The sequence below is a fragment of the Anas platyrhynchos genome, chromosome 28 (genome assembly GCF_047663525.1).
Source record: "Anas platyrhynchos isolate ZD024472 breed Pekin duck chromosome 28, IASCAAS_PekinDuck_T2T, whole genome shotgun sequence".
NCBI classification, from domain to species: Eukaryota; Metazoa; Chordata; class Aves; order Anseriformes; family Anatidae; genus Anas; species Anas platyrhynchos.
In genome coordinates this window covers 1,890,429-1,918,240 of record NC_092614.1, presented here as the reverse complement: position 1 = coordinate 1,918,240, position 27,812 = coordinate 1,890,429, and the positions used below count along the sequence as shown (strand labels likewise).

General features: G+C 60.3%; 1 protein-coding gene, 2 long non-coding RNA genes and 2 other non-coding genes across 7 annotated transcripts; 2 read left to right on the top strand and 3 right to left on the bottom strand.

Annotated features, from left to right (window-relative positions):
- Positions 1–3,655: 3,655 nt before the first annotated feature.
- Positions 3,656–6,724, bottom strand: LOC139999677 (uncharacterized). 2 transcript variants are annotated; one of them, XR_011805173.1, is made up of 4 exons: positions 6,106–6,724; positions 5,235–5,391; positions 4,088–4,265; positions 3,656–3,846 (listed from the first exon to the last, which is right to left on the bottom strand). It is a non-coding gene; the product is annotated as an uncharacterized lncRNA (long non-coding RNA). The 2 variants fall into 2 exon arrangements; XR_011805172.1 differs by having other exon boundaries at positions 5,235–5,388; positions 6,106–6,722.
- On the bottom strand, positions 4,712–4,802 carry TRNAI-UAU (transfer RNA isoleucine (anticodon UAU)). The gene is given in 2 exon segments: positions 4,712–4,747; positions 4,765–4,802. It is a non-coding gene; the product is annotated as a tRNA-Ile (tRNA).
- Positions 6,725–7,342: 618 nt separating the features above from the next.
- Positions 7,343–7,414, top strand: TRNAC-GCA (transfer RNA cysteine (anticodon GCA)). Its single transcript has one exon. It is a non-coding gene; the product is annotated as a tRNA-Cys (tRNA).
- A 1,804-nt stretch (positions 7,415–9,218) lies between these two features.
- On the top strand, positions 9,219–23,726 carry PLXDC1 (plexin domain containing 1). The gene is made up of 14 exons (XM_072029024.1): positions 9,219–9,406; positions 10,507–10,655; positions 12,290–12,433; positions 12,804–12,873; positions 12,975–13,097; positions 13,379–13,497; positions 13,683–13,782; positions 14,113–14,208; positions 15,111–15,192; positions 17,114–17,174; positions 18,002–18,137; positions 19,795–19,830; positions 19,969–20,129; positions 21,000–23,726. The coding sequence occupies exons 1-14, from the start codon at positions 9,352–9,354 to the stop codon at positions 21,117–21,119; spliced, it is 1,452 nt and encodes a 483-aa protein (XP_071885125.1). The 5' UTR covers positions 9,219–9,351; the 3' UTR covers positions 21,120–23,726.
- LOC139999715 (uncharacterized) lies at positions 22,512–26,718 on the bottom strand. Of its 2 annotated transcripts, none has more exons than XR_011805218.1 (3): positions 23,818–26,718; positions 23,568–23,714; positions 22,512–23,240 (listed from the first exon to the last, which is right to left on the bottom strand). It is a non-coding gene; the product is annotated as an uncharacterized lncRNA (long non-coding RNA). The 2 variants fall into 2 exon arrangements; XR_011805219.1 differs by lacking the exon at positions 22,512–23,240 and having other exon boundaries at positions 23,580–23,714; positions 23,818–23,905; positions 24,020–26,718.
- Positions 26,719–27,812: the final 1,094 nt, after the last annotated feature.

The window sequence follows — 27,812 nt, the reverse complement described above, 5'->3', positions numbered from 1 at the left end:
CTTTAAGACCCCCAGGGGGCTGCAGTCCCCCCCCCCCACCCCTCCAGGTGTCGGGGGGGGGCTTCAGGGCGCAGAGCCCCCCCCAGGACACCCCTCACCCCCCCCCCAGGCCATACTCAGTCCGAGTGGGGGGGGTCCCCAACACCCCCCCAGTGGCGGGGGGGGGCCGTCTGTCCTGTGTCGTCTGTCGCCCCCTCCCCCCCCAAGCAGGACACCCCCACTGCCCCCCCCGCTCTGCTATTTACCCCCCGTGTCCCCCCCCCACCCCCCCATACCCTATCCCAGTGCCCCCCCCCCCAATATGAGCAAACCAGGCTGGGCAGAAGCTGCATGCGCCCCCCCCCTGCACCCCCCCAACCCCACGGTGCGCGGTTAACCTGCCCCCCCCCTTACTAACTGTGCCCCCCCCCCGTGCCCCCCCCCCCCCCCGCACGGTGTGCTCGCTTCTCCTCCCACCCAGGGCCCGTTCCTGGTGCACGGGGAGCCTCCGGGCCGGGGGGAGCGCGGTAGCCCCCCCGGGGGGGGCTCCGTCCCAACGCCCCCCCCCCCAGAAGCTGCCCCCCCCGGGCACCCCCCCGGCGATTCCTGCATGGAGGTGGAGACCGACCCCGGCGAGGAAGAAGAGGAGGAGGAAGAGGAGGAGGAGGAGGAAGAAGAGGATGAAGATTTACGCGGGGGGGGCCCCCAAATCCCCCCCCACCCCACGCCCGGCCACCGGCCCCCCCGGGTGTTACGGGGCCGAGCCAAAGGCCGGGAACCCCTGGGGCTGGAGCAGGGCGAGGGGGGGGCTGGGGGCACCACGTTTACACCCGTTAGGGCGAGGGGGGGGCCAAAATGGGGATAGGCCCCCCCACACCCCAAAAGTGCCACCTTTGGGGTGAGGAGAGCCCCCCCCCCGTCCCCCCCCAGGTTGCCTTTGGGGGCTGCATTCCCTGAGCCCCCCCAAAATCCTGGGGCGGCTCCCCTTTTCCTGGGGGGGCCCCCCCTTTCCTGGCCCCCCCCCCCCAGCCACCTTTGGGTATGGGGGGGGGGGGAAAGACCCCGCTGCAGCCCCCCCCCCAGCATCTCACGGTGCCTACAGGGAGAGCAAGTGACCAAAGGGGACCCTGGGGGGGTGTAGGGGGGGGCCGTGCCCCCCCCCCCCAAAAAAAAAATAAAAAATTCCCCCCCCCGCCAGCCTTTACCCTGCTGGTGCCCCCCCCCCTCGGGTGCCCCCCGCTGCTCCATGGTGCTCTTTGCCCCCCCCCCCCAGCTGCAGGGGGGTGGGGCTGCCTGCTGCCCCCCCCCCCCAGCCGGAGGGGTGCATGCGTGTGTGGGGTTTGTTTTTTTTTGGGGGGGGGGGGCAACACCCCAGGCTGTTGCCCCCCCTCACCTTGGGTGCTGCCTGCCTGGGGGGGGGGGAGCACGGTTTGCATGTGTTTGCAGTGTGGGGGGGGCTCCGAATGGGGTTGGGGTGGGGGGGGCATTTTTTTTGGGGGGGGGTCTAACCCGTGCTAACAGCTGCCCCAGCCCAGCAGGTCCCTATGGGGGGGGTCCACAGCGCCCCCCCCCTCCCCACACCCCCCCGTTATCCCCCCCCCCATTCTGTGCCACCCCCCCCACCGTGTGCTCCCCCCCCCCAGCTGTGTCCGTCTGTCCATGAGCCTGTCCGTCCATCCGTGCCCCCCCCCCGCCCCCCCCATGCCCCCCCCCAGCACCCCAGGGTGCTGCCCTCACTGGGGGGGGGGGGGGGAGGGAGCCCCCCATCCCCATGCCTCAATGAGGGGGGGGGGCACCCCACACCCACCCCTCACCGTGGGACCGGGCTTGCCCCATTTTTGGGTCAGCCCCCCCCCCAAAAAAAAAAAAAACCCTGACCCCCCCCCAATTTGGGGTGATGCTGCGGGGGGGGGGGGGGGGGCTCCTGGGGTCGCTGCTGCCTTACCCAGACCACCAGCCTTGCCGGGGGGGGGGGGGCTCCCAGCCCTGCCGCTGCCAAGCCGCGTGCCTCAGTTTCCCCCCCCTTTAATTAATTTTTTATTTTTTTTCGCGGGGGGGGGGGCACACACTCGGTGTCACTGCCTGCCAAGTGCTTTGAGACCCCCCCTCGCCCCCACGGGGGGCCAGGCAATTGCCCCCCCCCCCCCCCCCCAGCGGGCAGAGGGTCATCCCATATTTATGTCACCCCCCCCCAAAAAAAAAAAAATATTTAAAGACCGGACAAAACGTATTTTATTTATTTATTCTCCTTTTTTGTTTTTTTTTTTGGGGGGGGGCACTCGCCCCCGCTCGCTTGGTTCTTTGTAATAAAGAGTTCGGTGACCGAACGCGGCCGTGCCTGCTGGGGGGGGGGCACAAATTGGGGAGGGGGGGCACAGGGGGCTGGGGAGGGGGTACAGAGCTGGAGGGGGGGGGTAACAGAGCTGGAGGGGGGGGCACAAAGCTGGGATGGAGCAGGGCGCAGCCCCGCGGGGACCCCAAATTTTGCCATATGGAGGGTTTGGGGGGGGTCGGGGGGGGCCGGGACCTGCCCAGCTGCCGTGGGGGGGGGTCGGGGGTCGCGGGGGGGGGGGCTCTGTGGGGTATTTACAGGGGGCAGCCTGGGGTTGGGGGCTCAGGGCCGCCGGCAGCGCCACTCGCTCTTCTCCGGCCAGTGCTCCAGCGCCTTCTGCGGGGGGGGGACACACGGGGGGGGTCAGGGCATGGGGGGACATCGGGGGGGCAGGGGGGGGAAATTGGAGCATGGGGGGGACATTGGGGCATGGGGGGACATCGGGGGCATATAGGGGACAGGGAGGCCACAGGGGGACATTGGGCATGGGGGGATACTGGGGGTACAGGGGGACATTGGGGATGTGGGGGGGACATTTGGGCACGGGGGGATATTGGGAGCATGGGGGGACATCAGGTGCACGGGGGGGGGGCATTGGGAGCACGAGGGGACATTGGGGCATGGGGGGGATATTGGGGCACAGGGGGGCATTAGGGCATGGGGGGGGGGACACCAGGGCACGAGGGGACATCAGGGCATGGGGGGAGATTGGTGGCACGGGGGGCCATTAGGGGTGCATGGGGACATTGGGGCATGGGGGGATACTGGGGGTACGGGGGGACATTGGGGATGTGGGGGGGGACATTTGGGCACGGGGGGATATTGGGAGCATGGGGGGACATAGGGGCACAGGGGGGCGTGAGGGCATGGGGGGACATTGGGGGTGCATGGGGTCATTGGGGTATGGGGGGACATTGGGACATGGGGGGGATATTGGGGGCACAGGGGGGACATTGGGGCACATGGGGGACATAGGGGCATGGGGGAACACTGGGGTATGGGGGGGATATTAGGGCACGGGGGGGACATTGGGGTCATGGGGGGACATCAGGGGTGTGTGGGAGACATTGGGGCATGAGGGGGACATTGGGGCACGGGGGGGGATATTGGGGCACATGGGCGACATCGGGGCATGGGGGAACACTGGGGTATGGGGGGGACATCAGGGCACGGGGGGGGACAGGGGGGCACGCGGTGACACCGGCTGCACACCACCCCTTCCCTGACCCCCTGCAGCCGCGCTGCGCCCCCCTGAGACCCCACCTCACCACCCCCTTTTTTTTCTGCCCCCCCCCCCCCTCTTGTGCCCCCCACACCCCCCCCCTGTGCCCGGACTCACTCTGGGGGGGGCGCGGATGCCCTGCAGAGGAGCCCGGCCTGGCAGGGGCAGCGCTGGTTGATGCTGAAGGCCAGACCCCCGGGGGGGACGTGGCAGCCCTGCCCCACCGCCGGCCGCTGCTGGCACACCCGCTCCCCGTGCCGCCGCGCGCAGCACCCCCCCGGCCCGCAGTCCTCATCCCGCTGGCACCGAGCTCCTTGGGATTAGGATTAAAAAGAGAGGGGGGGGGGTTAAGGGAAAAGAGCCCCCACCCCTATTTAATAGGGCCGAGCGCACTATGGATGCGGGATGGTGGCACCCACCCCGTTGGCACCGCGGTGCCACCGTCTCCGCGTCACCACCGTCCCCACCAGCGCTCCCCCAGATTGTAGGGTTGGGTCTGGGGGGGTCTGCCCCGTGTCCCCCCCCCCCCCATAATCCCAGCCCCCCCTGCTCACCCTCCTGCCCATGGGGCACGGGCTGCTGGCACTTCCCGAACATGCAGAGCAGGCCCTGGGCGCAGTGGGGGTCCCGGCGGCAGTACTGCCCCGCGGGGCGCGTGGGGAGGCACAGCCCAAAATGCTCATCGCAGAAGTGACCCTGGGCGCAGGGGCTGGAGGGGCCGCACGCCGGAACCTGCATGGGGGGGCACAGAAAAAAAGTCAGGGGGGGTCCACGGGGGGGGTGCCCGTCCCCAGGTGTCTCCACGGTGGTGCCACGAGGAGCTCGGGGTGGCACAGAAGCGGTGCGCGGGTTTTTTGGGGCACGGCTGCGGAGAGCCCATAGTGGGGGTGTGGGGGGTAAAGGGGTGCTCGGGTAGGAGGGGGGGCTTCAGGGATTTTAGGGCAGAGCTGGGGGCTCTGCTTTTAGGGCTGGATTGGGATCCCCAGGGTTTTTTGGGGCAGGACCGAGGTTCCTTTTGGCACACGGGGGACCCATCCCCGCAGGATGCCGGCTGCTTTATTTTCTCTCGGGAAAATAAAACCCGGCTGCGGTGAGAGGGGGCAGCAGCAGCGGGTGGGGGGGGTTGGGGGGGGGACACAGGGGATGCCCACCCCACTCCCGGAGCCCCATAAAAGTCCTGCTCCAGGTGAGGCTCGAACTCACAACCTCGGCATTGCTCCGCGTACTGCCCTATAAGTACCGCGCGCTGACCGATTGCGCCACTGGAGCGCCCGCTGCCGCCCGCGCCCCCTCCCGGCTCCCAGCCCTGCGGGACCCCCCCACCCATCCCCAACCCCCCCACGTCCCCCTGCACCCCCTGCACCCCCCGGCTGCACCCCCTGCGCCCACCCTCGCCACGAAGCCTGCGCCCACCCTGGCTGCAAATTGTGTGCCCCCCCCTTTCCTCTCCAAGTGGCTGCAGAGCCATCACCTGCCCCTGATACAAAACCTTCACCCCCCACCCCGCAAAACCTTCACCCCCCCGCTGCAAAACCTTCACCCAACCCTTTGCAAAGCCTTCATCCCCCCCCGCTGCAAAGTCTTCACCCCCCTGCTCCAAACTTCTGCCCTGCTGCAAAACCTCCAGCCCTGCTGCAGCTGCCTGTCCCCCTGTGTCCCCCCCCCCAGAACCCCCCCGGCTGGGGACACGCCACCGCTCACCTCCTCCAGGTTGTCCCCAGGCCCCGCTCTCCTGCCCAGAGCGGCTTCCTCCGGGGGGTGCCGGGGCAGGGAGTACATCCAGGCCCAGAGGTGGCCGCAGGTGACGGGCAGGAGCGTGGCACCGAGGCAGAGGAGGGCCAGGACCGGCTGCATGCTGCTGGCGGTGGGGTTGGGGGGCTCGGTTCTGGGGTGCTTGGGGCTGGGGCACCCGGTATTTGTAGCCCGTGCCCTATCTGCCCCCCCCCACCCCACCCCACCCCGCTGCTAAAACTGTTTGCCCACCTAATGGGGAAGGAGGAGGCAATCAGGGGGTTAAGGGATTATCATAATTGCCAGCCTTCCCCTGGCTGGGGGGCAACAGCCCCAAAGCAAACGGCCCCCTCGGAGCAGTCTGGCCCCCCCGGCGCCTGCTCGGCTCCAGCCCCGTGCTCTGCGCTGCCCCGGAGCCCCCCCCCCCCCCTGCACTCAGCACCCAGGGGTGACGAGCTTTGCACCTTCCCTAATGGTGCTGCAAATGAGGTGTTTGCTGCCTGCCCCTTATCTCCCCCCCCCCCGTGCTGAGTGGTCCCCAGACGGTGCCACCACCGCGTCCCCAGGTGTGTGTGCATGGGGGGGGCTCAGCCGGGGCGCCCCCAGTGCTCCCCCCCACCCCCCAGACCCCTCCAATACACTTGGCAGTGGGGAGAGCCCCCCAGGGCTTGCTCCCGGCAGCTGTCCCAACTGGGAGCTGGGGGGGTTGTTACTGGGGGCTGCTGGTGGCCGGAGGGGTGTGGGGTGCACCGGGGCCTCCCCTCCTGTGGGTTCCTCCTTGGGGCCTCCATCCCCAAACCTCTGCTGCCCCCCCCCTGCCCCCGTGCCTCAGTTTCCCCACCTGCACAAGAGACCCTGATGGGTGCTGCAGTGACGTGGGGCAGCTTTGGGAGGGGAACCCAGCGGCTGCCGGCACCGGGGGCCACCCAAAATCCTCCCTTCGCCTTGTGCCGCTGCAGCCTGAGGGCCAGGACCCCCCCCCACCCGTGGCCACCCCCGCAGGCATTTGCGCAGGAGCTTAGGGAGCAAATACTAAATATTGACCCGGCCTCCCCGGGGACAATCCTGGCTGCTTCCCCATCCGCCTCCCGCTGGGCGCTCTCCCCGGCGCCGTCTCTGCTTAATCCCCGCAGCCGCTCGGCACCCCCTGGCCCTGGTAGCTTGGGGGGGGGGGGCAGAGGGGAGATTTGGGGCTCCCCCAGCAGCTCCCAGCAGCTTGCACAGCCCGGGTTTGGCTTTGCCTCAACTCAGGGGTTTGGCTCCTTCACGCTCCTGCCTCTGCTGGCTCCGTGTGGCCCCAAAAGCCGTGACCGCAGGGGAGTGGGGCATGGACCCCCCCCCCGGTTACCCCAAGTCCTATGTGGGGGTCCTGCAGGGGTGTGTAGGGGAGACAGTGGGTGTGCAGGGGTGTAAATGTGTGCAGTGTGAGCAGTGTGTGCAATGTGTGCAGTGCGAGCAGTGTGCAGCATGTGCAGCGAGCAGTGTGTGCAGCATGAGCAGTGCATGCAGTGTGAGCAGTGTATGCAGGTGTGTAAATGTGTGCAGTGTGAGCAGTGTGAGCAGTGTGAGCAGTGTGAGAAGGGTGAGCAGTGTGTGCAGTGTGTGCAGTGTGAGCAGTGTGAGCAGTGTAAGCACTGTGTGCAGTGTGAGCGGTGTGAGCAGTGCATGCAGTGTGAGCAGTGTGTGCAGGTGTGTAAAGGTGTGCAACGTGTGCAGTGTGAGCAGTGCATGCAGTGTGTGCAGTGTATGCAGGGTGTGCAGTGTGTTCAGTGTGTAATTTTGAGCAGTGTGAGCAGCGTGAGCAGGGTGAGCACGGTGAGCAGTGTGTGCAGTGCGTGCAGGTGTGTAAATGTGTGCAATGTGTGCAGCATGAGCAGTGCATGCAGTGTGTGCAGTGTGAGCAGCGTGAGCAGTGTCAGCAGTGTTTGCAGTGCATGCAGTGTGTGCAGTGTGAGCAGGTGTGTAAATGTGTGCAGTGCGAGTAGTGCACGCAGTGTGAGCAATGTGTGCAGTGCATGCAGAGGCTGCATGGTGCAGGCTGCAGGCACCAGAGCAGTCAGCAGCTCTCTCCCAGCAGAGGGGGTATAGCTCAGTGGTAGAGCATTTGACTGCAGATCAAGAGGTCCCCGGTTCAAATCCGGGTGCCCCCTTGTTTTGGGGGGGTTCCCCGCCTTTTTGCACCCCCTTTATTTGCTCCCCAGCCCCGAGGGGACGTGGCACTGCGCCACCGCCACCTTCCTGGCGCCGCGTCCCCGTTACGGAGCACTTCCCTCTCTCATTTAGGGACAGATCCAGGTTTATTGGTGCTGAGCACCTTCCCCCCCCCACGGGCACCCAGCTGTGCCCCCCCCCGGGACCGGGCATCGCCCCCTCTTTCCCCTCCCAGGCAGCCGCAGGGCCCCACGGCTCCGCTGCGCCCCCGGGGCTGGGCGCGGGGCTGGGGGGGGTCGGGGTCACCCCGGGGACCTCAGCGTGGGGAGAGCACCCAGCACCTGCCCCGGCACCCCAGGGTGCCCCCATCCCACTCGCCCCCCTCTTTTGGGGCTGAGCCAACCAAGGGGTATCCAACGCCGAGCCCCCAGCTGCTGCCCAAATCACGGCACCGCCACCGCGTCCCGAGCACCTCGGGTGGCTCCGGGGGGCTGCGGTGCCGGTGACACCCCCGACCCCGCTCCCCCAACCCGGATCCTCCTGGGGAACCCCCAAACCCCCCAGAAATCGGTTTTCCTGCAAAAAAAACCCAAAGGTTTGGGAAGCAAACCCAGCCCAGCGCTCCAAGGGCGCACTCCTGGCGCTTTGCACCGTGGCCAACGGGGTCAGGTCCCAGCTGGGGGGGGGAGCGGGGGGTCGAGGGCTGAGGGTGGTGGTGGGGGGACACCTGCGCCCCCCCCCCCCAACAGCAGCTGCGCTCGCTGCGCTCGTTGTCCTCTTGCTGCTTGTCACTAGATGGCAGCTGGACGCGTGCCGGGCCGTGCGCGCCCCACGCGCAGCTTTTGGGGGGCCGTGGACCCCCCCTGGGGCTGGGAGAGGTTGGGGAGGGGGCGAGAAGATGAGCAAGGGGGGGGGGACTCAGCACCAGGCCTCTGCCCCCGGGCTGCCTGCAGTGGGGATGGGGTGGTGACACTCGTGGGCTCGGTGCCACCCTGCAGGGCTGGTGTCCACCCCCCCCAGACCCCGGAGAAAAACCGGGACGGGCGGCGTCTGCTCGGCTGATTATTTAATTGGGGGGGGGGGGGGAGGAAGCCGTGCCTGGTGCCACCCATCACCCACGCCCGTCTGTGCCATAACAGTGGGGCTGGGGGCGCAGGGCTGTGCCCCGAGACCACTCTGTGTGCGCATGGTGTGGGGTGCACGTGTGGTTTGGGGTGCAGGAACAGTTTGGGGTGTGCACATGGTGTGGGGTGTGTGCATAGTTTTGGGGGTGCAAACACGGTTTGGGGTGCACACACGGTGTGGGGTGCGTGGTTTGGGGTGTGCACGCAATTTGGGGTGCATGGTTTGGGGTGCAGGAACAGTTTAGGGCGTGCACATGGTTTGGGGTGCACGGTTTGGGGTGCACACATGGTGTGGGGTGCGTTGTTTGGGGTGTGCACATGGTTTGGGGTGTGCGCATAGTTTGGGGTGCACGTATGGTTTGGGGTGCACACTTTGGGGTGCACGCACGGTTTGGGGTGCGTTGTTGGGGGCGCGCACATGGTTTGGGGCGCGCACACGCTTTGGGGTGCTCGCTCGGGGTGCAGGCTCTGTGCCCCCCCTGTATGTTTTGGGGTGCAGGGGGGGCAGCCCCTCTCCCCTCCCGCCCGCGATGCTCCCCCCGACCCCCCGACGGCTGCGGGAGCCCCGGGCGGGGCAGAGGCTCCGGACCCCCTCCCGGGGCACCCCCGGCTCCATCCCCAGGGGCCGGGCGCTGCCTCCGGCCCCCTGCCCACCCCCAGCCCCACCCCCGGCTCCACCCCCGGCCCCTGCCCGGGCTCCGGTTCCCGGCTCCGGCTCCGGTGGCGGCGGCTCGGGGTTGGGGGGGGGGGCGGGACACGGGTACCGGCGACCCATGGCGGGGCGCTGAGCCCCCAGCACAGCCGGGGCCGCGATGCGCTGGGGGGGCCTCATCCTGCTCTGCTTGCTGCCGGGCCCGCGGGGCGCAGGTAGGAGCCGGACGCGGGGGGGGGGACGAGCACCGTGTGTGTGGGGGGGGTCGGGGCTGAGCTCCGTGCCCGGGGTCCCGCGTGGCCGTGGGTAGCGGGGAGGGGGGCGCCGCGCCCCGGTGCCGCAGCCCCCTGCCTGCCGTGGGAGTCCACGCGTGTCCGTCCTCGCACCCCCCTCGCCGTTCCCGTGGTGCCCCCACCGCGACGCCTTGCTGGAGCCGTGGGGCTCCCCCCCCCTCAACCCGTGGGGAAGGGGCTGGCGAGCGCGCCCCCGACCCCTGGAGACCCCCTCCCAGCCGGGTCCGCCCTGCGCCCCCCTGCCTCAGTTTCCCCACCCGGAGGGGTTGGGGACGGGTCCTGCGTGGTGGCTCGGGGGGGGCGCACTGAGAGCTCGTTGAGGCAGCAAGGAGCCCCCGGCAGCCCTGAGTTGCCCCCCAGGGCAGCAGCTCCTGGCCCCACGGGTGGTTCTGGTCCCCCACGGGTGATTTTGGCCCCCCACGGGTGGATTTGCCCCCCCCACGCGTCCCGGCTCTGTCCCTGCCGTGTGTCCCCGCGCCGTGGGCGAGCGCGTGCCGCCGGCGCTGCCCACGCTGTGCCGAGCTGCCAGGAAACCTCGTGAGCCTCCAGAGCTGGTCCCAAACAGCTTCCTCATCCCCCCCCCCCCCCCACCGTGTTCTACCCTTGGCAGCCTCCCGGGGCAGGGATTTGGGGAAGGGGCTGCAGGGGTGGGCACCTGGAGCCCCCAGGGCAGCGGGGAGTTGGGGACCCGTGGCCGGCTCAGCCCCCCCTGCTTGGACAAGGACAGAGCCCTGTCCCTGCTGTCCCCAGGGCTTGGTGCCCCCTCCTCGTGCACAGGGCAGGGGCCAGCTCTGGAGGTGTTTTGCCTCTTTTTGCCCCCCCCGGCCTTGTCCTTCCCTGCCCGTGCCCCCCTGTCCCTGTCCCCGCGCCCCGTGGTGCCCCTTCCCTGCGCCCCCATCCCCGTGCTGCTCATGGGACCCCCGGGCTCGTGACACCGAGCAGCGGCTGCCCTGCTGGGGGACAGGGCTGCTGCCAGCCTGACCCCACGCTGACACCCTCCTTGTGCCCCCCTCCCTTCCCAGGACGCCCCCCCGGGAGCCCCGCGGCGGGTGAAGGGCGGCTCGGAGCTGGGGAGCCCTCGGCGGGGCCGGAGGGGACCCAGATCAGCCAGGACCTGGTGGGGCGCAGCCTGGCCATCGACACGCTGCCAGCCAACGAGACGCGGATCGTGGTGAGTTGGGGGCCTGATGCTGCCCCCCCAAACCCCCCCCCAAAGCAGGATCCAGCGCCAAGGAAGGATCCGGCCCCTCCACCACTGCCCCGAGCTATTTCCAGGCTGGGCAGGGAGCTGGCGGAGATGCTGGCCCTGATTTAACGCATGGGGCTGGATCCTGGCAGCACGTGGGGGGGGTAATTACAGCCTGCTGGGGAGGCGGCCGTGCCTTGGGGGGGCTGCTCCCAGCCCTGCCAGGTCCCCGGGGGCACCCAAGGGCCAGCCCTGGGCTGGGCAGCTTGGGGAAGCTCGGCTCGCCGCGGTGCCACGTTGCAGCGGGGGGGCTGCTGGGGGCGAGGGGCTGCACAGGGCTGGGGGGGGAGACGTGGGGGCCCCCAGGCTCGGAGCGGGATGCTTTCCGTGGGGTGAGGACCCCGCTCTGGTGACCTGTGGATTCGGTGGGATTAGTTGATGGAGGAGGTGGTGGAGGAGGGAAATGGAGCCGCTGGCAAAGGGACCCCCGGGGAGCTCCAGGGGGGGCACCACAAACCCCAGCGGGACTGGGGAGAGGATGGGGGGCAGCGGAGGAGGTGGAAAGAGAGCGAGGAAGGGACCCGAGGGGCTGTGAGGAGGAGAGAAGCGATGGGCGAGGGGGGCGCAGGGCGAGGGGGGCGCAGGGAGCGCGGCTGCGGGGCTGGGGGGCCCCGGGCTGGCTCCAGCTCCCTTCCGGCCTCGCTCGTTGACCAGGGCTGGGGCCGGAGAGGGGCCAGGAGCCAGGAACATCCCCGACGTGGAAGCGTTTTTAAAATCCCAGCCCGAGCAGCCCGACCGCAGCACGGCACCGAAGGGCGCCGGGAAGCCACAGGGAGGGCGCGGCTGCGTTTGTGGGTGCCGGTGAGGGGAAGGCAGCGATTTTTTGGGGCTTGGCGCTCTCAGGGGGTGAGCAGCCCCCACCCCAAGAGCAGGGCCGTGTGCCAGGCCAGGGACACTGCTCCGCTGCCAGTCCCTGCCTCTCTCCGTGCCCTTTTGGAGAGCCTCTTGCCCCCAAAAACGCTTTGGGTTCGGGGCGCCGGAGCCGTGCGGTGCTGTGCTGCTCCTTGTTTGTGTCCCCAAACCTCTCCCGGTCCCGTAAGCGAAGCGAGGTGACAACAGGCGAGGACATCCCAGTGAGTCAGCGATGAGCTCAGGGGCTCGGCAGCCAGCTCCTCCGCGCTCCCCTCCTGGCTCCTTTCCCCCCCCCTCTCTGGTTTATTGGGAACACATTGGGCAGGCGCGGGGGTGGCGAGGCTCGGCATGGGGATTTTGGGGCTGGACACCCAGCACCCGGCTGTTCCCGTGTCCTGGGGTCCCCGGAGCCTTCGCATGGGGCCGTGTGCTGGGATGAGGCGGTGCCGGCACAGCTCCTCCGTGCCTCAGTTTCCCATCAGTGCCAAAGGGGCCCCCCAGGGTCCTTTTGGGGGAGAGATGGGGGCTAAAATTTTGGCTTGCTGTAAGGGATGAGCTGGGGAAGCTCCCCCTGGAACCAGGACCTGCGGGAGGGAGAGGAGGGCAGCAGCTCTCCCTGACTTCAGCTGGAGCAGGGAAATTGCAGGAAAATGAGGATGCTTCCCCAAACCCTGTCCATCCTCTGTGCCCCCCCCGCCCCGCTGCAGGAGGACAACCACAGCTACTACGTGTCCCGCACCTACGGCCCGGGGGACGCGCGCCTGCGGGGGCTCTGGGTCGACATGGCAGCGGCCAACAGGAGCCACGTGAAGATCCACGGGATCCTCTCCAACACACACCGGCAAGCCTCGGTGAGCCCCACGGGACCCAGGCTGTCCCTGGGGTCCCCTCTCCCAGCAGGGATTTCCCCCCGGGGGTGGGGGGCAGCTCGCCCCACGGGGGGGTGGCAGCAGCTCCTCCGCTTCTCCTGGTGGAGAGCAAAGCGTGGGAAGTGTTTGGGCTTCCCCAGAGCCCTGGGGGGGCAGAAGGGGACAGGGGACGAGCTGTGGGTGCTGGGTACCCGCTCCCATCCCGCTCCCATCACTCCGTGCACCGGCCCCGGGCGCTTGCTCCGAGGCAGGGCAGAGCTGGCACCGATGGGCACGGAGCCATCCCGGTGCCTGCACCCCGAGGTTTTCCACCACCTTACTGCTGTTCTCACCCCCCCTTTTTCCTCCCCAGAGGATCGTCCTCTCCTTCGACTTCCCCTTCTACGGCCACCTCCTGCGGCAGGTGACGATCGCCACGGGAGGTGAGCCGGGGGGGGGGGCTCGGTGTCCCCATGGGCTGGACGCAGCCCCCATGCGAGCCACGGCCTCGTGATTCAATTCCCTCTCCTCTTCCTCCCCCCAGGATTTATCTTCATGGGGGACGTCATCCACCGCATGCTCACGGCCACGCAGTACGTGGCGCCCCTCATGGCCAACTTCAACCCCAGCTACTCCCGCAACTCCACCGTCCAGTACCTGGACAACGGTGAGCGCTCACCCCGACACCAAACGGGGCAAAACGCAGCTCTCCGACCCAAAAAAAAAGGGATGGAGATGGGTGGGGAAGGGGGATGGAGCAGCGGGGGATGTTTGGTACCTGGGGGTGTGCCTGGTGGGTTTGGGTAGGGGTGGTTGGGGCAGGGCGAGGTGCTGGGGATGGGGGATGAGGGGTTGGGGAGCTTGGCAGGGACACGATGATAAAGGGGTTTGTAGGGGTGCACGGGGTGGGGAGAGGTAAGAGGGTGAGCTGCTCTGCTCTGCCCCCAGGGACGGTGTTCGTGGTGCAGTGGGACAAGGTGTACCTGCAGGGCAAGGAGGACATGGGCAGCTTCACCTTCCAGGCCGCCCTGCACAGCACCGGGAGGATCGTTTTCGGGTACAAGGAGGTGAGAGGCAGGGGGGGCACGGCTCTGGGGGCAGCTGCAGGGCCCCGTGGGGATCCCACAGGTCTGGGAACCATCGGTGCACTGAGCCTGGATGTTCCCAAAGCCACCGAGGTGCTGGGGGGCTCCGTGGAGAGGCCCCATCCTGGAGCAGGGCCGGGCTCCATCGAGCCCTCTCCCCCCTGCAGATCCCGGTGCCGGTCCTACAGATCAGCGCCACGCAGCACCCTGTGAAAGCCGGGCTGTCCGACGCCTTCATGATCCTCAACCCATCTCCCGAGGTGCCCGGTGAGTCTTGGGGGTGCACGACAGGGGCAGGCGGCTGTTGGGACCCCTCTTGGGGTGCTGGGGGTCCCTGGGGGTCCCTGGCACTGTGGCCAAGGCACCCTGAGCCCAGGAGGGACCCCTCTGGCTCCCGGGAGAGGGGGGAAAGAGGAGGAAGGGGGCAAGGAGTGAGGGAGAGGCTGGTGGGTGTCACGGCCGAGCAATGCGCCCCTTTGGGACGATGCAGGGCTGCAGCTCCTCCACTTGGGCATTTTTTGGGCAGGGAGAGGGGGCCGTGGGGCCGTGCCGTGGGGCTGTGCCCAGCCTCGTGCCCAGCCTCCTGCTGCCTTTCAGAGTCCCGCCGCCGGACCATCTACGAGTACCACCGCGTGGAGCTGGACACCAGCAGGATCACCAGCATGTCGGCCGTGGAGTTCACCCCGCTGCCCAGTAAGTCGGGGGGGGAAAGGGGGGGGGAACCCTCCTTGTTTTCCCACCTCAAGGGCATCCCATCCCGCTGGCATCGTCCCGGCATCTCCGTCCTGCGCTGGTCCTGGGCACGTGGCTGCGGTTGTGCTGCTTGTAGGAGGCGGCAGGGCTGGAGGATGCGCTGCAAATGTGCTCCTTGCAGAAAAAAAAAAGAGCAAAAAATCAAAAGGAGATCAGGGAGCAGCGGTGGCTCCTTCCACCTGCCTGGCCGCTGACGTCCCTGCTCTCTGCCCCGCGTGCTGCGGGCACTTCTGCTAGACGCTGCTTCCCCTCCAGCCTGGCCACCAGGCAGTTTCCACGCCCCCACAGTCAATATTTCGATGAAATCTGCTGAGCATCCCGCTAAGCAGACCCATTTTTAGCGTTGAAAGGCGAGGATCCACGAGGGAAAGTCGTCATGCGGTCTGTAAATACGGAGCGGGGAGTAAATCCGTCAGGAGGACACCGAGGCTGCGCGCTCAGACAGCCCCCCCAGGGTATTTTATGGCAGCTTGAACAGCAGGCAGGGCTCCCGCAGAGCAGATCATAAATAAGCATTCTGCACATTTATTTTTGTTTCCTTAAGGCTCACGATTTTGCTCCCCCTGGCAGCCAGGGCAGATGAGAGCAATGTCTCCAGAGGAGCCGCGGGGTTAGCAGAGCTGGCCTCAAGGTTTTTTTTTGATGGGAGGGTGTTAATTTTTCACCTTATTGAGGTCAGAAGGGAGGCAGGGGCAGGGATCCCCGTGGGAAAGGGGCGCTGCTGCCTTTTGGGATGGGAACCACTGGTTTTCTGCCTCCAAGATTTGCTCTCCAAAAACCAAGCGCCCTGGGCAGGTGCCGCCCGGCGCTTTGCTGCTTCACCTCCCCTCTCTCCTCTGCAGCTTGTCTCCAGCATCAGAGCTGTGAAATGTGCGTCACCTCGGAGCTGACCTTCAACTGCAGCTGGTGCCACGTCCTGCAGAGGTAGCGTGGACGAGTCCCTGCCCACCTCTCCTCTCGCTGACGCTTGGTGTAGCTGGGGGAGCGAGCGTCACTCTGGGGCTCACCTCCTGCCATGCCTCTATTGCTGCTGCTGGCTTTTTTTTATTTTTTTTTTAAGTGTTTTTCTTTTTTTTTTTTTTTTTTATTGGAGCGCTGCTCTCGCTGTCTCACAGCCAGCCTGATCTCGGGTTGCAGGCAGCTCGGGGGTGACGCTTCCTGGGGCGGGGGGTCCTGGTCCCAGCGCTTCGGTGCCGAAGCTGAACAAGTTGGGGCGAGAAATAAGGCCAAGGTTTTTGTCGGGGAGATGTGAGATGGGGAAAACCGGCCCTGGGTCAGGCTGGGGCGTGCAAGGAGAGCAGGGGATCACGGACATTGAGGACGGGGATGCTGGCTGTACTGGGAACACTGGCTGTACTGGGAACACTGGCTGTACTGGGGGACGCCGGTGTGCCGCAGTCCCAGCGCTGCAGCCATCCCGTACCCTGCTCTCCTTCAGCTCCAGCAGGAGGGCGTTTAATGAGGTTTTGCAGCCCCGGTTATGTAGAGCTGGCAGCAGGGGAGGGGACCCAGTAACACACATCCTCATCTCGCCCCGGGCTGCGCTCGCTGGTGATTCCTGCAAGGCACCGGGCAGGGATGGGGGGGACAGGGACGGTTTGCAGGCATCACAGAGGTGACCCCATCACTCGGCACAGGCTGGAGCATCCCCGAAGCCAGGGGACGATGGTTTTTCAGTGCCAGTTGCCCCACTGGTGGAGGAAGCTGTGCCCTCACCTCTGAGGGATGCCTGAAACCAGAGGTGGCTCCGGTCACGAACCCACGCCCGGGATGCCCCCTGGGTCTGGGTGTGCTTTGGGCTGAAACCCCAGCATTTGAGCACTTTGTCGCTCTGCGTGTTTCATCCTGACAGCGTTCCCAAGCCTAATCTCCCCAAATCCAAGCTGCTGGTGCTTGCATTTGCTCTCCTCACCTCCGGCGTGGTGACTCCTCGCTGCTTTGCCCCACGCGTGCTGCAGCTGGAGGCGCACAGCGGCGGCTCGGTCCCCGAGAGCTTGGGTTACAAACGGAAAGCTCGGCTGGCGAGGGCTTACGTGTGCTGGAAACTGCGAGCTAGAGCAAGCCTGCTCCTATCGGCTTGGCTCCCAACCGGGCTGCTTTCACAGAGCCAACGCGATCTTTCCAGGGAAGCTGGGAGGGTGGCTTCTAGGGTTTGGACTCGCAGCCTGAGCCCAGCTCGGTGTTTTAACCCCCCCGCCGTCCTTTCAGCTCTCTCCAGTTTGTGTTTTTGCTCGTGCCGAGCCCCCAGTTGTCACAGGAGCCACAAAAGCGCTCAGCGACTCGGCAGGACCTGAAGCTCTTTGTGGCTTCTCCTCTTTTCTTGCTTGGTAGTTGGGAAAATTGCTGCTTGTAGGGGCCGAGCCCGCGTTTCGTGTTTTGGGAGTCCCCAGAGGCTTTCCAAAGGTCAGCGTGCTGCTTCAGTTCCTCTGTTTCTGTAGCTGGTGTTTTCCCAGTGTCCGTTATAATTTCGTTAATGTGCTTTTCCTGTGCAGATGTTGTCAAGAAAAAAAATAAAATAAAATAAAATCACGGAGAGCTTGACCTTGCCCTGGCACAGAGTCCAGGGAATGGAAACTCAAACTCAGCCTATATATTTTTTTTCCTATTCCCCCGCTTCTCTGTTTTCCTTGGAGAAGGAGCGCTGACCATTTTCCACCTCTGTTCAGAGGAACATTTGGGTCCTTCCAGCACAGCTGGATTGGAAACCCTGTGCCTTTGGGGATCCGTGCGTGTCTCATCTTTCCCCTCCTCTCCTGGTTGCCCTGTACCCGCACACGGTGCCCCTCGGGGAGGCGTTTGGGGTTCCTGGGCAGCTCAGGGGCTTTAACCCTATTTCTTGCCGCAGGTGCTCCAGTGGGTTCGACCGACACCGCGAGGAGTGGCTGTCCTACGGCTGTGGCCAGCAGGTAAGGCTCTCAGCTCCACTTGTCCCATCCTGGAATTGGGGCATCCCAAGAGAGTCATAGACGTTCCCGTTCCAGCAGGGCATCAATGGGGATGTCTCCTCCCTACCCATTGGGGTATCAGTAGGGACATCTCATCCCTGGGGCAGCCAAAAGGTGTCCCAGTCACACCAGCACCACTCCTCGCCTTGCTGGTTGGTGCTGGGTGCTCGGAGACCCCCCCCCAGGATAACGCCCGGTGCAGCCGGAGCTCTCCGGGATCGTTTTTCTTCGCCTTCTGCAGTGGGACTCTTGCTCCCTCTGAAGCGTGAAGAAATTAATCCTTGGGATTTTTTTTTTATTTATTTATTTTTCCGTCCTTGTTAGCACAACTGCCTCCACGTTGGATGAGCTCCTTTCTTTGTCTCAGAGCGAGATCAGCTCGAACAAAACATCTGTTTCTGCTTTGGGGCTTTGTTGTTTTGGTTTGCTTTTTTTTTTTTCTTTTTTTTTTTTTTCTCCCCGCTGAAAACTCATCTTTGTTCCCTGTTTACCGAGAGGGCTGAGCGAGGGAAAAGAAGGTCAGCGGCCCGCTCCCCGTGTCCTGGGGTGCGAGGAGGTCAGACCGTGGGACCTTGCCATTGCCACCCCCTAACTCAGCGCTCCCCAAACTCTTCCTCCTGCTCTCCGGCCCCTTCCCCTCCAGTTCTGACACCCCGCACCACGTCCCCTTGTCCCACACCGGTATCCAAAGCCCAACCAGCCTTAGGGCTGGGGAGCCCAGACCTTACCGCTGGTACCCTCATGGGGGAGGATTTCTAGGGCCCCCAGGCGCTCCGTTTCCCTTTCAGTCCGACGAGAAGAGCTGCGAGGATTTGGCAGAGGACGACCACTACTCGGCCCCCCCCAGCAGCTCGCTCTCACCGCCGGGGGAGGACGTGGCCACCTCCACCTCCTCGCTCTTCGTTGATGGCCTCACGACGGAAGGTACGGGGTGAACCCCTATGGCACGGACACCCCATCCCCGGGTTCCTCCATCCTCGTAGAGCCAGGCTACATCCACCCAAATCCCCTAAGGAGGCGTTTGTCCGAGCAAGGGGGGGGACAGAAGTGCAGAGGTGGGTGCTGGTGGCGATGGGATGGGGAAGGAGCAGCCCAGGAGGCGAGACCCCAATGGGGAAAGCGATGGGGCAGCCCCCACGCAGCGTTACGGGTGCGCCACTGCCTTTTTGTGCTCCGGCAAGGTCTGAGGAGGTGACAGACCAAAGCGTGAGCCCCCGGTGGTTGGGGTCCCAGCACCATAACGGGGGTTAATGCTGCATACGGGGGGGGTCTGGCTCACGTTTTTGATGTGCCTGGTTCTCGCTCAGGGCTGGCAGAGCTGCCAGCCTGGCAGTGGCACAGCAGTGATGTCTGATTGCCCCCTGCTCACGTCCCAGCATAGGAAGGCTCCAAATAAAGCCCCCGTCCTCCCCCCCCCGGGACACCCCTGTTCTGAAGCTTGCTAATCCTATTAACGCAGGGCTCGCTCCTCGGGTCCTAGCGGCAGGTAGCGCTTCAATTTCGCTGCTTAATAGTCCCTAACGCAAACTGCTAATTAGAATAAATAGAAAGGAACATTAGTAATTGTCCTTCAGCGATGGGAAGGAGCTGGCAGGGGGAGCGGAGCGCCTGGCTGACGGGGCTGACTTTGAAAGGAGCAATTAAGGGAAGGGGGAGCGCGACACCACCGCGGAGATTATTTCCCAACTCATCGCCAATTCTTGGAAAAAGAACAAGAGGCTTTCTGTGACGTAGTCGAGCATGAAGTTAATTTGTAATCTTGGAAGGAGACAAACAGCCAGCTGCACCGGGCAGCGAACTTTTAGCTGGAGCAGCGCGGCGAAGGCAGAAGCCAAGTGGAGAGGCGTGGGTCCACCCCTCGAGGCCATCCCCATGTGTGCTGGGGATGCTCGTGGCCGTGCCTCGTGGCCCTGCCTCGTGGCCGTGCCTCGTGGCCACTGGTGGCCACACCATGGCTGAGCCGAGCCCAGCAGTAACGGATCTGGCTTCTTCTGGACTCTCGAGGGCACTGCAGTGGGGAGCATCAAGACCCAAAGGTTTGTGCAGCACATCCAAGCCTTGTGCGAGACATCCTGGTGCTTCCAGAGAGAGATTAAAGAAAAAAAATGGAATTAAGGAAAAAAAATAGAAAGGAATTGGATTTTGGAGTCCCATGGAAGGCATCCACAGGGCAACGTCCCCGTGATTTATTGGGGCTGTACTGGCAGCACATGCTGTCGTCTGAACACGAAGTCATCCCTGACTATCCTGCCTTGCACACCAAGCGAATTTAGGCTACTATAGACTGTTAAAGACATACCAAGCCTGTTTTCCTCAGATGTTTGTGCTCCTGGTGTCACCTTTGTGAAGGAAGATAAACCACAAGGCGCATGCTTACACCACGGTGCTTTTTTTTTGGGGTGCCTTTCCCTTCCACCATACTCCGAGGCTGAAAACCGGGTAAAGGTGTAATTGCTGTGTAAACGCTGTGCCAAGAGCTGTGTGCTGGCAGCGTCCCTGTTACAGAGGGATAAAAAAAGGGTGGGAAGCATGGAGAATGTGTCGGAAGGCTCCTGATGTTTTTGCTGTTGCTTTCTTGCAGATGACACCAAGCTCAACCAGTACGCAGGGAGCGAAGGTAAGGCCCCGAGCTCCTCTTCAGCTGCTCCCACTCCGTTCCAGGTGGGAACAGGGCACACGGTGCCTCGCTTTTCCTCTCTGTCCTTCCTTTCCCTGAGGTCTCAGCCCGGTCCCAGACCCTGGTTTCTTTTTGCAGGGGTGGGAAGCAGCCTCCCAGCCAAGGCTGCAGGCGCCCCGGTTCACACCGGTACGATCGTGGGCATCATCCTGGCCGTGTTGCTGATCGCAGCCATCATCCTGGCTGGGATTTACATCAACAGCCACCCCACCTCCAACGCCGCCCTGTTCTTCATCGAGGTGAGCAGAGAACCTTTCCCCAGCCCGTTTTCTCTTCCTCTGCCATCAGCCCCAATGCTGCCCTTCCAGAGAAGGGCAACGAGCAGCGAGGAGAGGGGATCTGTGATAGATCTCACGTCCAATTTTCTTTCCGTGCCCCTACAGCCAGAGCCAATCTCCCAATTTCCAGCTGATGATGCTCCAAACTTAGGCTCCCTCCCTCCCCCAGTGCTTTATTTCGCACTCTTTCATCCCCTCCCTTTCACACCTTGCCTTCTCTCCCCGTACAATGTGAGACGTTTCCACCTGCCTCCAGGAGCAGTTGTACACAGAGGGGGCTCAATTACCGGAGCTCTCGGCCTCTAGGATTGCCCAGCTGGATTTTGTTGACTAAAACTCTCAGATTTTGCTGATGGATGTCACGCCATCACCTACGGCGTAAGGCTCTAAATGGAAAAATTTAATTCTCGGAAGGATGGGGGGTGTCCAACAGCCTCCATCTGCTGCTAAAAGCTCAGTACCCGAGCCCCCGGCAGCGTTTGGTGCTTTTTTTTCCTCGCAGCCCCCAGCTGAGGCCGGGCAGTGCCGCTGTCCCCATGCAGGGGGGAGGCACGGAGGGGACGTGTGGTCACAGAGCCAGCCCCAGCCCCCTTGTTCTGGGGCTGAAACGAGCTTTTCCTCCACATTCCCTCTTCCACCCCCTTCCCCATCTCAACCCTACCGCTGGGTGAACTCAGCGCAACCGTAACGCACTCTTTAAAGCACAAAATTATATTTTTCCTTCATTAACAAAAATTTGAGCTTCCACAAAGCCAGCACTATTTTGGGGCTGAGCCACCCGTTACCAGTGGCTCCTGACGGCTCCGTTTTTTTGTGTCTCTCTGCCCACAGCGGAGGCCTCACCGCTGGCCGGCCATGAAGTTCCGCACCCAGGGCCGCCACACGACGTACGCTGAGGTGGAGGCGGCCGGCCACGAGAAGGAGGGCTTCGTGGAGGCAGAGCAGTGCTGAGCGCTGCCTCCCCCCACCCCCACGGCCTCACACCGCCCCGTCCCACGCCTTTGGGGTCCTCCATTACCGCAAAGCCTGGAAAAGGAAGAGCGAAGTAGAGGGAAGCCACCGAGTGGAGCACGAGAGGAAGGAGCCGGGGCCATGCAGGGATGGGAGCTGCTGGGATTCCTCACGGGATGGCGGAGCCTGAAGTGGTGTCAGGATTTTGGGATCTGCCTGGCTCTACGGCCTTTCACGTGTCGGTAGAAAAGAGCGCGGCCCAATTTTTAGCTTGGCTCGGGTTTTTGTCTCCTGGTTGGGTTTTTTGCCCCTCTGTGTGGGGCTGAGCTCTCTGCTCCTCCGCCGGGACTCTGGATGTGGGCCACATCTCAGCAAAGCCCCCAATTTTTCCCCTTTTTGCTGCTCCCCGGCTCTGCCAGCACACAGGGAGGTGAGGCTGGGACAGGCCTGGTGGCGGCTGTAGGCCTGTGAGGCTGGCTCGCCAGGGCTCACCCCTGTCCCATCCCCTCTCCCCCAGCTCCCTTTCTCCTTTGCCTTCTTTTAATTTTTAAATTTTAAAGTTTAAAATTTTAAAGTTTAATTTCAATTTTGGCTTCAGGGCTGAGAAGCCCCCTGGTCTCCTCTTCAGCCCGCACCTCCCTGGCTTCCATTCCCTGCCCTCCTCTCCCGTCCCAGTAACTGCTGCTTCTTCCCCCTGTTCCAGGATTAAGGGAAACCCAATGTATTTTAAGGGCAAAAACCCCGCTGAGGATTCACCGTCAGGATGTTTGTGAGCCACAGGCTCTGATGCACTTTCTCGCATCCAATTAGTTTCCTCAATTACTCACCACAACCTCTACCCTAAAGGACGCAGAGGGTGAAAAAAAATACCTTAGATTCCTTCAAGACACATCTTTGCCTCACAGCTGCTAGGCCAGCAGGCGTGGAGTAGGTTTTAAAGGCAGAGGATGGGGACAGAGCCCGAGCAAAAGCCCCGTTCCCCCATGGGCTACAGCCCGAGGGAAACCCTCCTTCATGGGAGCATCCCCTAAAGAAAACACAACGGCCTTACATGCCCTGATCCACTGAAAATCTGGAAAATGCCTCGTTAACATCATAGTATTCAGAGCCTCGAGTCAGTGGATTTTTTATTTTTTATTTTTTATTGCGTCTGTGATAGGCCCTGGTCTGCATTGGTAGCGATACTGTGAGTCCAGAATCTGACCCTACCTAAGGGCTTCAGCACCAGACCTCTCAGGGTTGTTCTGCTCCTTCTGTGCAATCAAATCCAAAACCAGTCTGCAGAAATGCTTATCCTACTTCCACAGCCCCCAGCCAGAGCAGGACTGGTCCCTAAGCTGAGGACAGATGGTATGAAAAAAGGCAGAGTCCAAAGTCCAGTGTCAGGTAAAGTTTTGTTTTTTTTTTTTTTTTTTTCACCCATCAAAAACAGGTGTTGGTTGTATGGGCTTTTTTTTTTTTTTTTTTTTTTTTCTTCCCTCTTGATCCTCAGTTATTTATTCTGATATCATCTTTGGTGCATATTTTATCCACTGGCTGGTTCAGCTGTCACTGGTGGTGATTACTGCCAAAGGCAGGGTCTGTCTAATTAATGTCTTCCTTCTCATCTGCTGAATTTATATAGCCATTAAAGATAAATATGGATGCTTTGTGGCATTTAGACCCCAGATTATACTTTCTCATATGTAGCCACTAGGGAGGCTTTTGCTGCATCTTATTATGGCGTAAAGGCACCGAAACGCTCTGACAGGGTAAGTCAGACCGAGCTGTGCCAAGCTGTTATGACCCAGACAGTCTCTCCTTAGATGTATTTTGAAGATAAACCTTATCCCCAAATAAAGCTTTCAACTGGAAAGTAGTTTTTTTTTTTTTTTTCTTTTTTTCTCTGTTTACCTGAAGAACTCAAAGGAATGCTGTCTTTTTTTTTTTTGCCCTGGATCTGATCTTTGAAACGGTTATAAGCTGGCAAGGACTTTTCTCTGGATTTCTATCTTTTCAAAAAATGGCTTTGTTTTTCCTCTTTTTCTTGACGTGCATACACAATAACAGCAAGATTTTTAGGTACTCCTCTTCTTCTACAGCCCCCAGAAATGCTAGGTAACATCCAACACGTCTGAAACGCTGCAAATTGACAAGAAAACAGACTTTATATAGGAATTGAGCTGTATAAATCACTGCTGCGTTACTAGGGCCAGAATCTTAAAAAGAATTCAAAACAGGATCAGATCCTCAGGTGGAGGAAAACAACATCCAAGTGCCCTAGCACAGAAATGGCTGAGATGCATACAATATAACAGAGGACAGATGCCAAATTTGGAGTGCCTGGAGTCAGAAAGGCTTTTTTTTATTATTATTATTTTTCCTTTTTTTTTTTTTTTTTTTTCCTTGACACAAAGGAACAAAACAAAGCAGGTTCTTCTGTAGCTGTTCAGTAGATGTTTGTCCTACCTTCTCCTGAGGAGTGTGGTTGGGGGTAGTGTCAGGTTAGCAGCTCCCATTGATCCCCAGTTGAGGTTCGTGCCCCAAGCTGGATCCAGTCTGGATCCCCCAGTCCAGGCTGCGTAACTGGGCAGTGCTCAGCTCCCCCTGCCTGCCCTGGAAAAGCAAGGCACTTGTGTCTCAAGGAGGAAGGAAAAATAAAATAAATGTGTCCTACCTCTCATGAGGCCTGGCTCTGGGCACAAGAGCTGGGAACCACCTCTTCCACCTTTTCCATGCTCGCATCCTTGTAGTTGAAGAGGCGGTCTATTAAATTCCAGAAAACCCAACTGTAGTGGTGCTGATGCCTAGAAGAAAAAGGAATAAAATGTCCTCATCACCACGAAGAGCTGCTCTGCTGTCAAAGGAAACAGGAGAGCAGCACCAAGCCAAGCACACCCGGATCACCACCCCTCTCCTACCTGCACAGCTCCGATTTCAGGATGCCGGCTCATCTCGCTAGTCCCAAGGGCCAAAGCAGGAACACGATGGTGACAACTACGCCATCAAAAGGTTTTGGTTTTCCTTTCACTCACGGGGCTTCTCCAGCCGTGTCCTGAGGCTTTCCTCTGGATTCCAGGGCTCCCAGCACTGGAGCTTCGAAGCAGACTGTGACGTACCCGTGTCCATGGAGCTGTTTTATTGCTGTCGTGGGCTGGGGCTGTCAAACACAACCAGCTGCTGCCCCCCCGCTCGTCTTCCCAAAACATGGTCCCTTGCAGCTCAGGCAAGGCTGTCATCGGGCAGAAAGCGACGTCGCGGGGGGGTCCTCGGCCGCTCAGCAGCTGTGAAAACACACCAGGGGCTTCGGCACCAAGCCATGTCCTGCTTCTGCTCCCACTAGAGCTGGGGCATCAACACATCAAAACGTTTTTGGCATTGATGGGAGCAGGACCCAGATCAAAAAAATTTTCTCCCACTAAGTAAAAGCCTACTTTCCACATACTTGAATTTACAGCACAGTCGGACTGTTTGGGGGGACTACAGGCACTTTAACTGTCTTTTAATGCAATGTATTTACTATGGATAATCTGCATGGAATACAGTCTTAATATTAAAAAAAAAAAAATCTTCCTTTTTGGACTGCTTTGTTTTCAAAATAAAACGTGCAGAGGATTGCTGGTCATGTTATGCAAACTTCTAAGCACAGTGGGGATTATTTTCACCTTGCATGCTTTTAATGGCCACTGTAAGTGTGCACAGATCTTTTTTAAAGCCATCCTTTGCTGGCTCAGTAATAACACATCTTATCAGGAGGTGTTCCCAGGACAGATCCAGGATAAAAAACTAACGTAATTGAGGCTTGAATCAAGACTATAATCTTCTTCTAATTTTATCTGCTCGGCTTATTTAGAATTTTAGCAGGCTTTTTCAATTTGAGCAATGAAATTTATTTTTTCCATTTGACTTTCTGACAGCAGCTAAGGGTTTGGATCTCTGCCTGAGTCCCAAATTACTCCACACGTGCTCATTCCTGCCTCCTGGTGTAGGCTCCATCACTATGGTCCGTTAGAAGTATGAACAGGTCAGCATGACAAAGTACCTGAGAGGAGGTTATGAGCCGTAGGAAAAGGCCCCTCTTGCACTTAGCTATGGATATCCAAAGATTAATTCCAGTGGGGGCTTTGATAGCCCCGCTTCCAGCTGTATTGCACCTTGATAAGGGCAGAGCCAGAGCTAAAGGCATCATTTCCTAAGCAACTTTGTCCTTCAGAAGCAAACGTCACCCTTTTTTGCACCCCCCCTTTCAATGGCTATGACCATATCACAGTATTGGTAAAGGAGCAATATATTTGCTGCTCCTCTGCTTTCCTTTCACCTTCCCAAGCCCCTCGCATCCTGATCATCCCCTCCCATCCTGATCATCCCCTCCTCTCCCGGAGTCTTTCCCAGGTTTGGGAGAAACGATGCTACCACAATACAGCTCCAAGTGAATTTAAACATGATCACATAATTCTACCGTCCCAGTTCTACTTATTTTTCTGAGCAGACAAGTAGGAGATATATAATTAGAATGTATATGATATATATGTAAAGCAAATACTTCATAGTGTCTAAATAAGCAAAAATGTAAAAAAGTCAGCTTTCATGAACAAGTAGTTTTTATAACAAGCATAATCCCTGAAACAGGTTAAAATAGACTTTATGCAAATAAACAAGGGGCTGTGTCCTGGAAATGCAACTGCAACCTCAGGTCCACCAGCACGCTGAACGTAATTAATAGCTCTGAAAGCAAGCAGGGAGCAGATTGCTACAAAAGGGCCTGTGGGTGGTGGAAGAAAACCTCAAATAGATGCACTGCTCCGAATCTGCATTTTACAAGTGCTGCAGAATTAAGCTTTAGTTACAACTGGGAACAGGGAATTAGGGCTCCCAAAATCCTTCCCTGGATCTATGTTAAACATCGTTATGCCTTGGGTTTCCTCATCTAGAAAGGAGGGGTGGGAGTAATTTTCTTTCTCACACACAAATTGTAAGTCTGCTAATATTTGTAAAATACTTACAGCTGCTCAGGGGAAAGGCGTTTTCAAGGGAAAAAAAAATAAAAAATACTTGTAGGTGACAGCGAGCAGCACACCCGTGTCCATCTCAGGAGCTGGTTGGGTCGTCCCTTACCTCGCACTCAGTGGGAGCTGCGAGTTTGGCGGTCGTGCTGGGCTTTTCATTACCTTTGGGAGAGGATTTTATAGTCTGCACAGAAGACATTTCCCTCTACTGGGTGCAAGAGACAGGTTTTGTTGTGCCCAGCCGTGGCACGCCGCTGTTTTCCGTAGCAGAGGCTCACCCTCAGCTGATGGGCTGACTCCGAGGAGGCAGAAAACGCCTCCACGTTCCCATCCAGCTACCCACAGAGGATCCCACAATTTTCAGCTTTTCCCTTCAGCTTTTCCCACAATTTCCTCATCACAAAGGAGTGAAGAAGAACCTGGCAGCCCAATTTATAGGCTGTAAAACATCCAAAGGATGGGCCTTATTTTTTCTTTTCCTTTTTACACCTCAGACCCTGATTGTTCACCAAGTCGGTCAGAGCAGGCAGCAGACTGTCTTTTTCCTCAGAAAACCTGACCTACGTTTTGTTGACGCCCCCCCAATTTGAAGTCAAAGTCACAAAAATCGGGTGGTTTTGTTACCTTGAGAATAAACCTGACAATCTTCAGCACGTGCTGGCGGAAGGCACGTTGAGCCCTTTTCCTCTGCACAAAATGCGTCACTAATAGCACGCCAGGGCTGCTTTGGTAAAGAAAAAAGAAAGCCTTTTAAATGATTTTTTTTACTTTAAGTAGTGAAAAGAGCAGGTTTGCTATTCTCTTAAGAATAATGGTGGGCTCCATGCCCCATGGCAAGCTGCGTGCTAGTACCTGCTGGCTGCCTGCTGCTGAGGGTTGGTGCAGCCTCTCCACCTCTCCGTACGAGGTTTTGTAACACCACCGGCACACAGACCCCTAGAACAATAAGCAAACCCACGGGGAGACTCTCTCACCTCTTCCCCTGCTGCTCCCTGACACAGGTGGGGGGAACTCGAATGCTCTGCAACGCTGAAGAGCGTTTGCATCTGATTTCGTGTGAACTTGGGTCTGTGGAGAGTCGGGAAGCTTTCATCAAACAGATGTGAGACAGACGGGGTGAGTGGAGGAGGTGTTGAGAAATAATTTCTCTTCCCCTTATTAGGCGTTCCTAACCCAAAGATCTTTCAGGAATTAAGCTTTTTTTTAAACCTCTAAAATGAAAACAAAATGTTAAGCATGAAGATTAACATGTTGGCATTTGTAGGATTTGGTATTTAATAAAGTAAATAATAAACAGTTAATCACCAAAGAGGCTGCCTTCTTGTAAACCTACATGCACATTTCCCCCTCTGCCACAAAAAATACTCCATCAGTGATTATTATACTTTTGTTAATTGTTTCACCCAGAAAGGTACCAGATTTCTGCCCCAGTAACGGTAAGGTGGCAGCCTTCTGCTCAGCGAAACGCGGACTCAGAGGTGGAGCACAGCAGCACTAATTGCACAGAGGGAGGAGACGATAATTTCATGTGGCAGTGACAGCAAATCTTCAGTGAAGACCAGGCCTAGGTGTGCAAAATGTAATTTTCCAGTATAAGGAGGAAAATTTGGGATTCACAGTCTGATTCTGGGTTAGGAAAAACATCTCTGCTCGCTAAGAGCCAGTAAGTAGGGTCTCAGTTTTGCATTTCCAGGGAAAGGATGAGAGC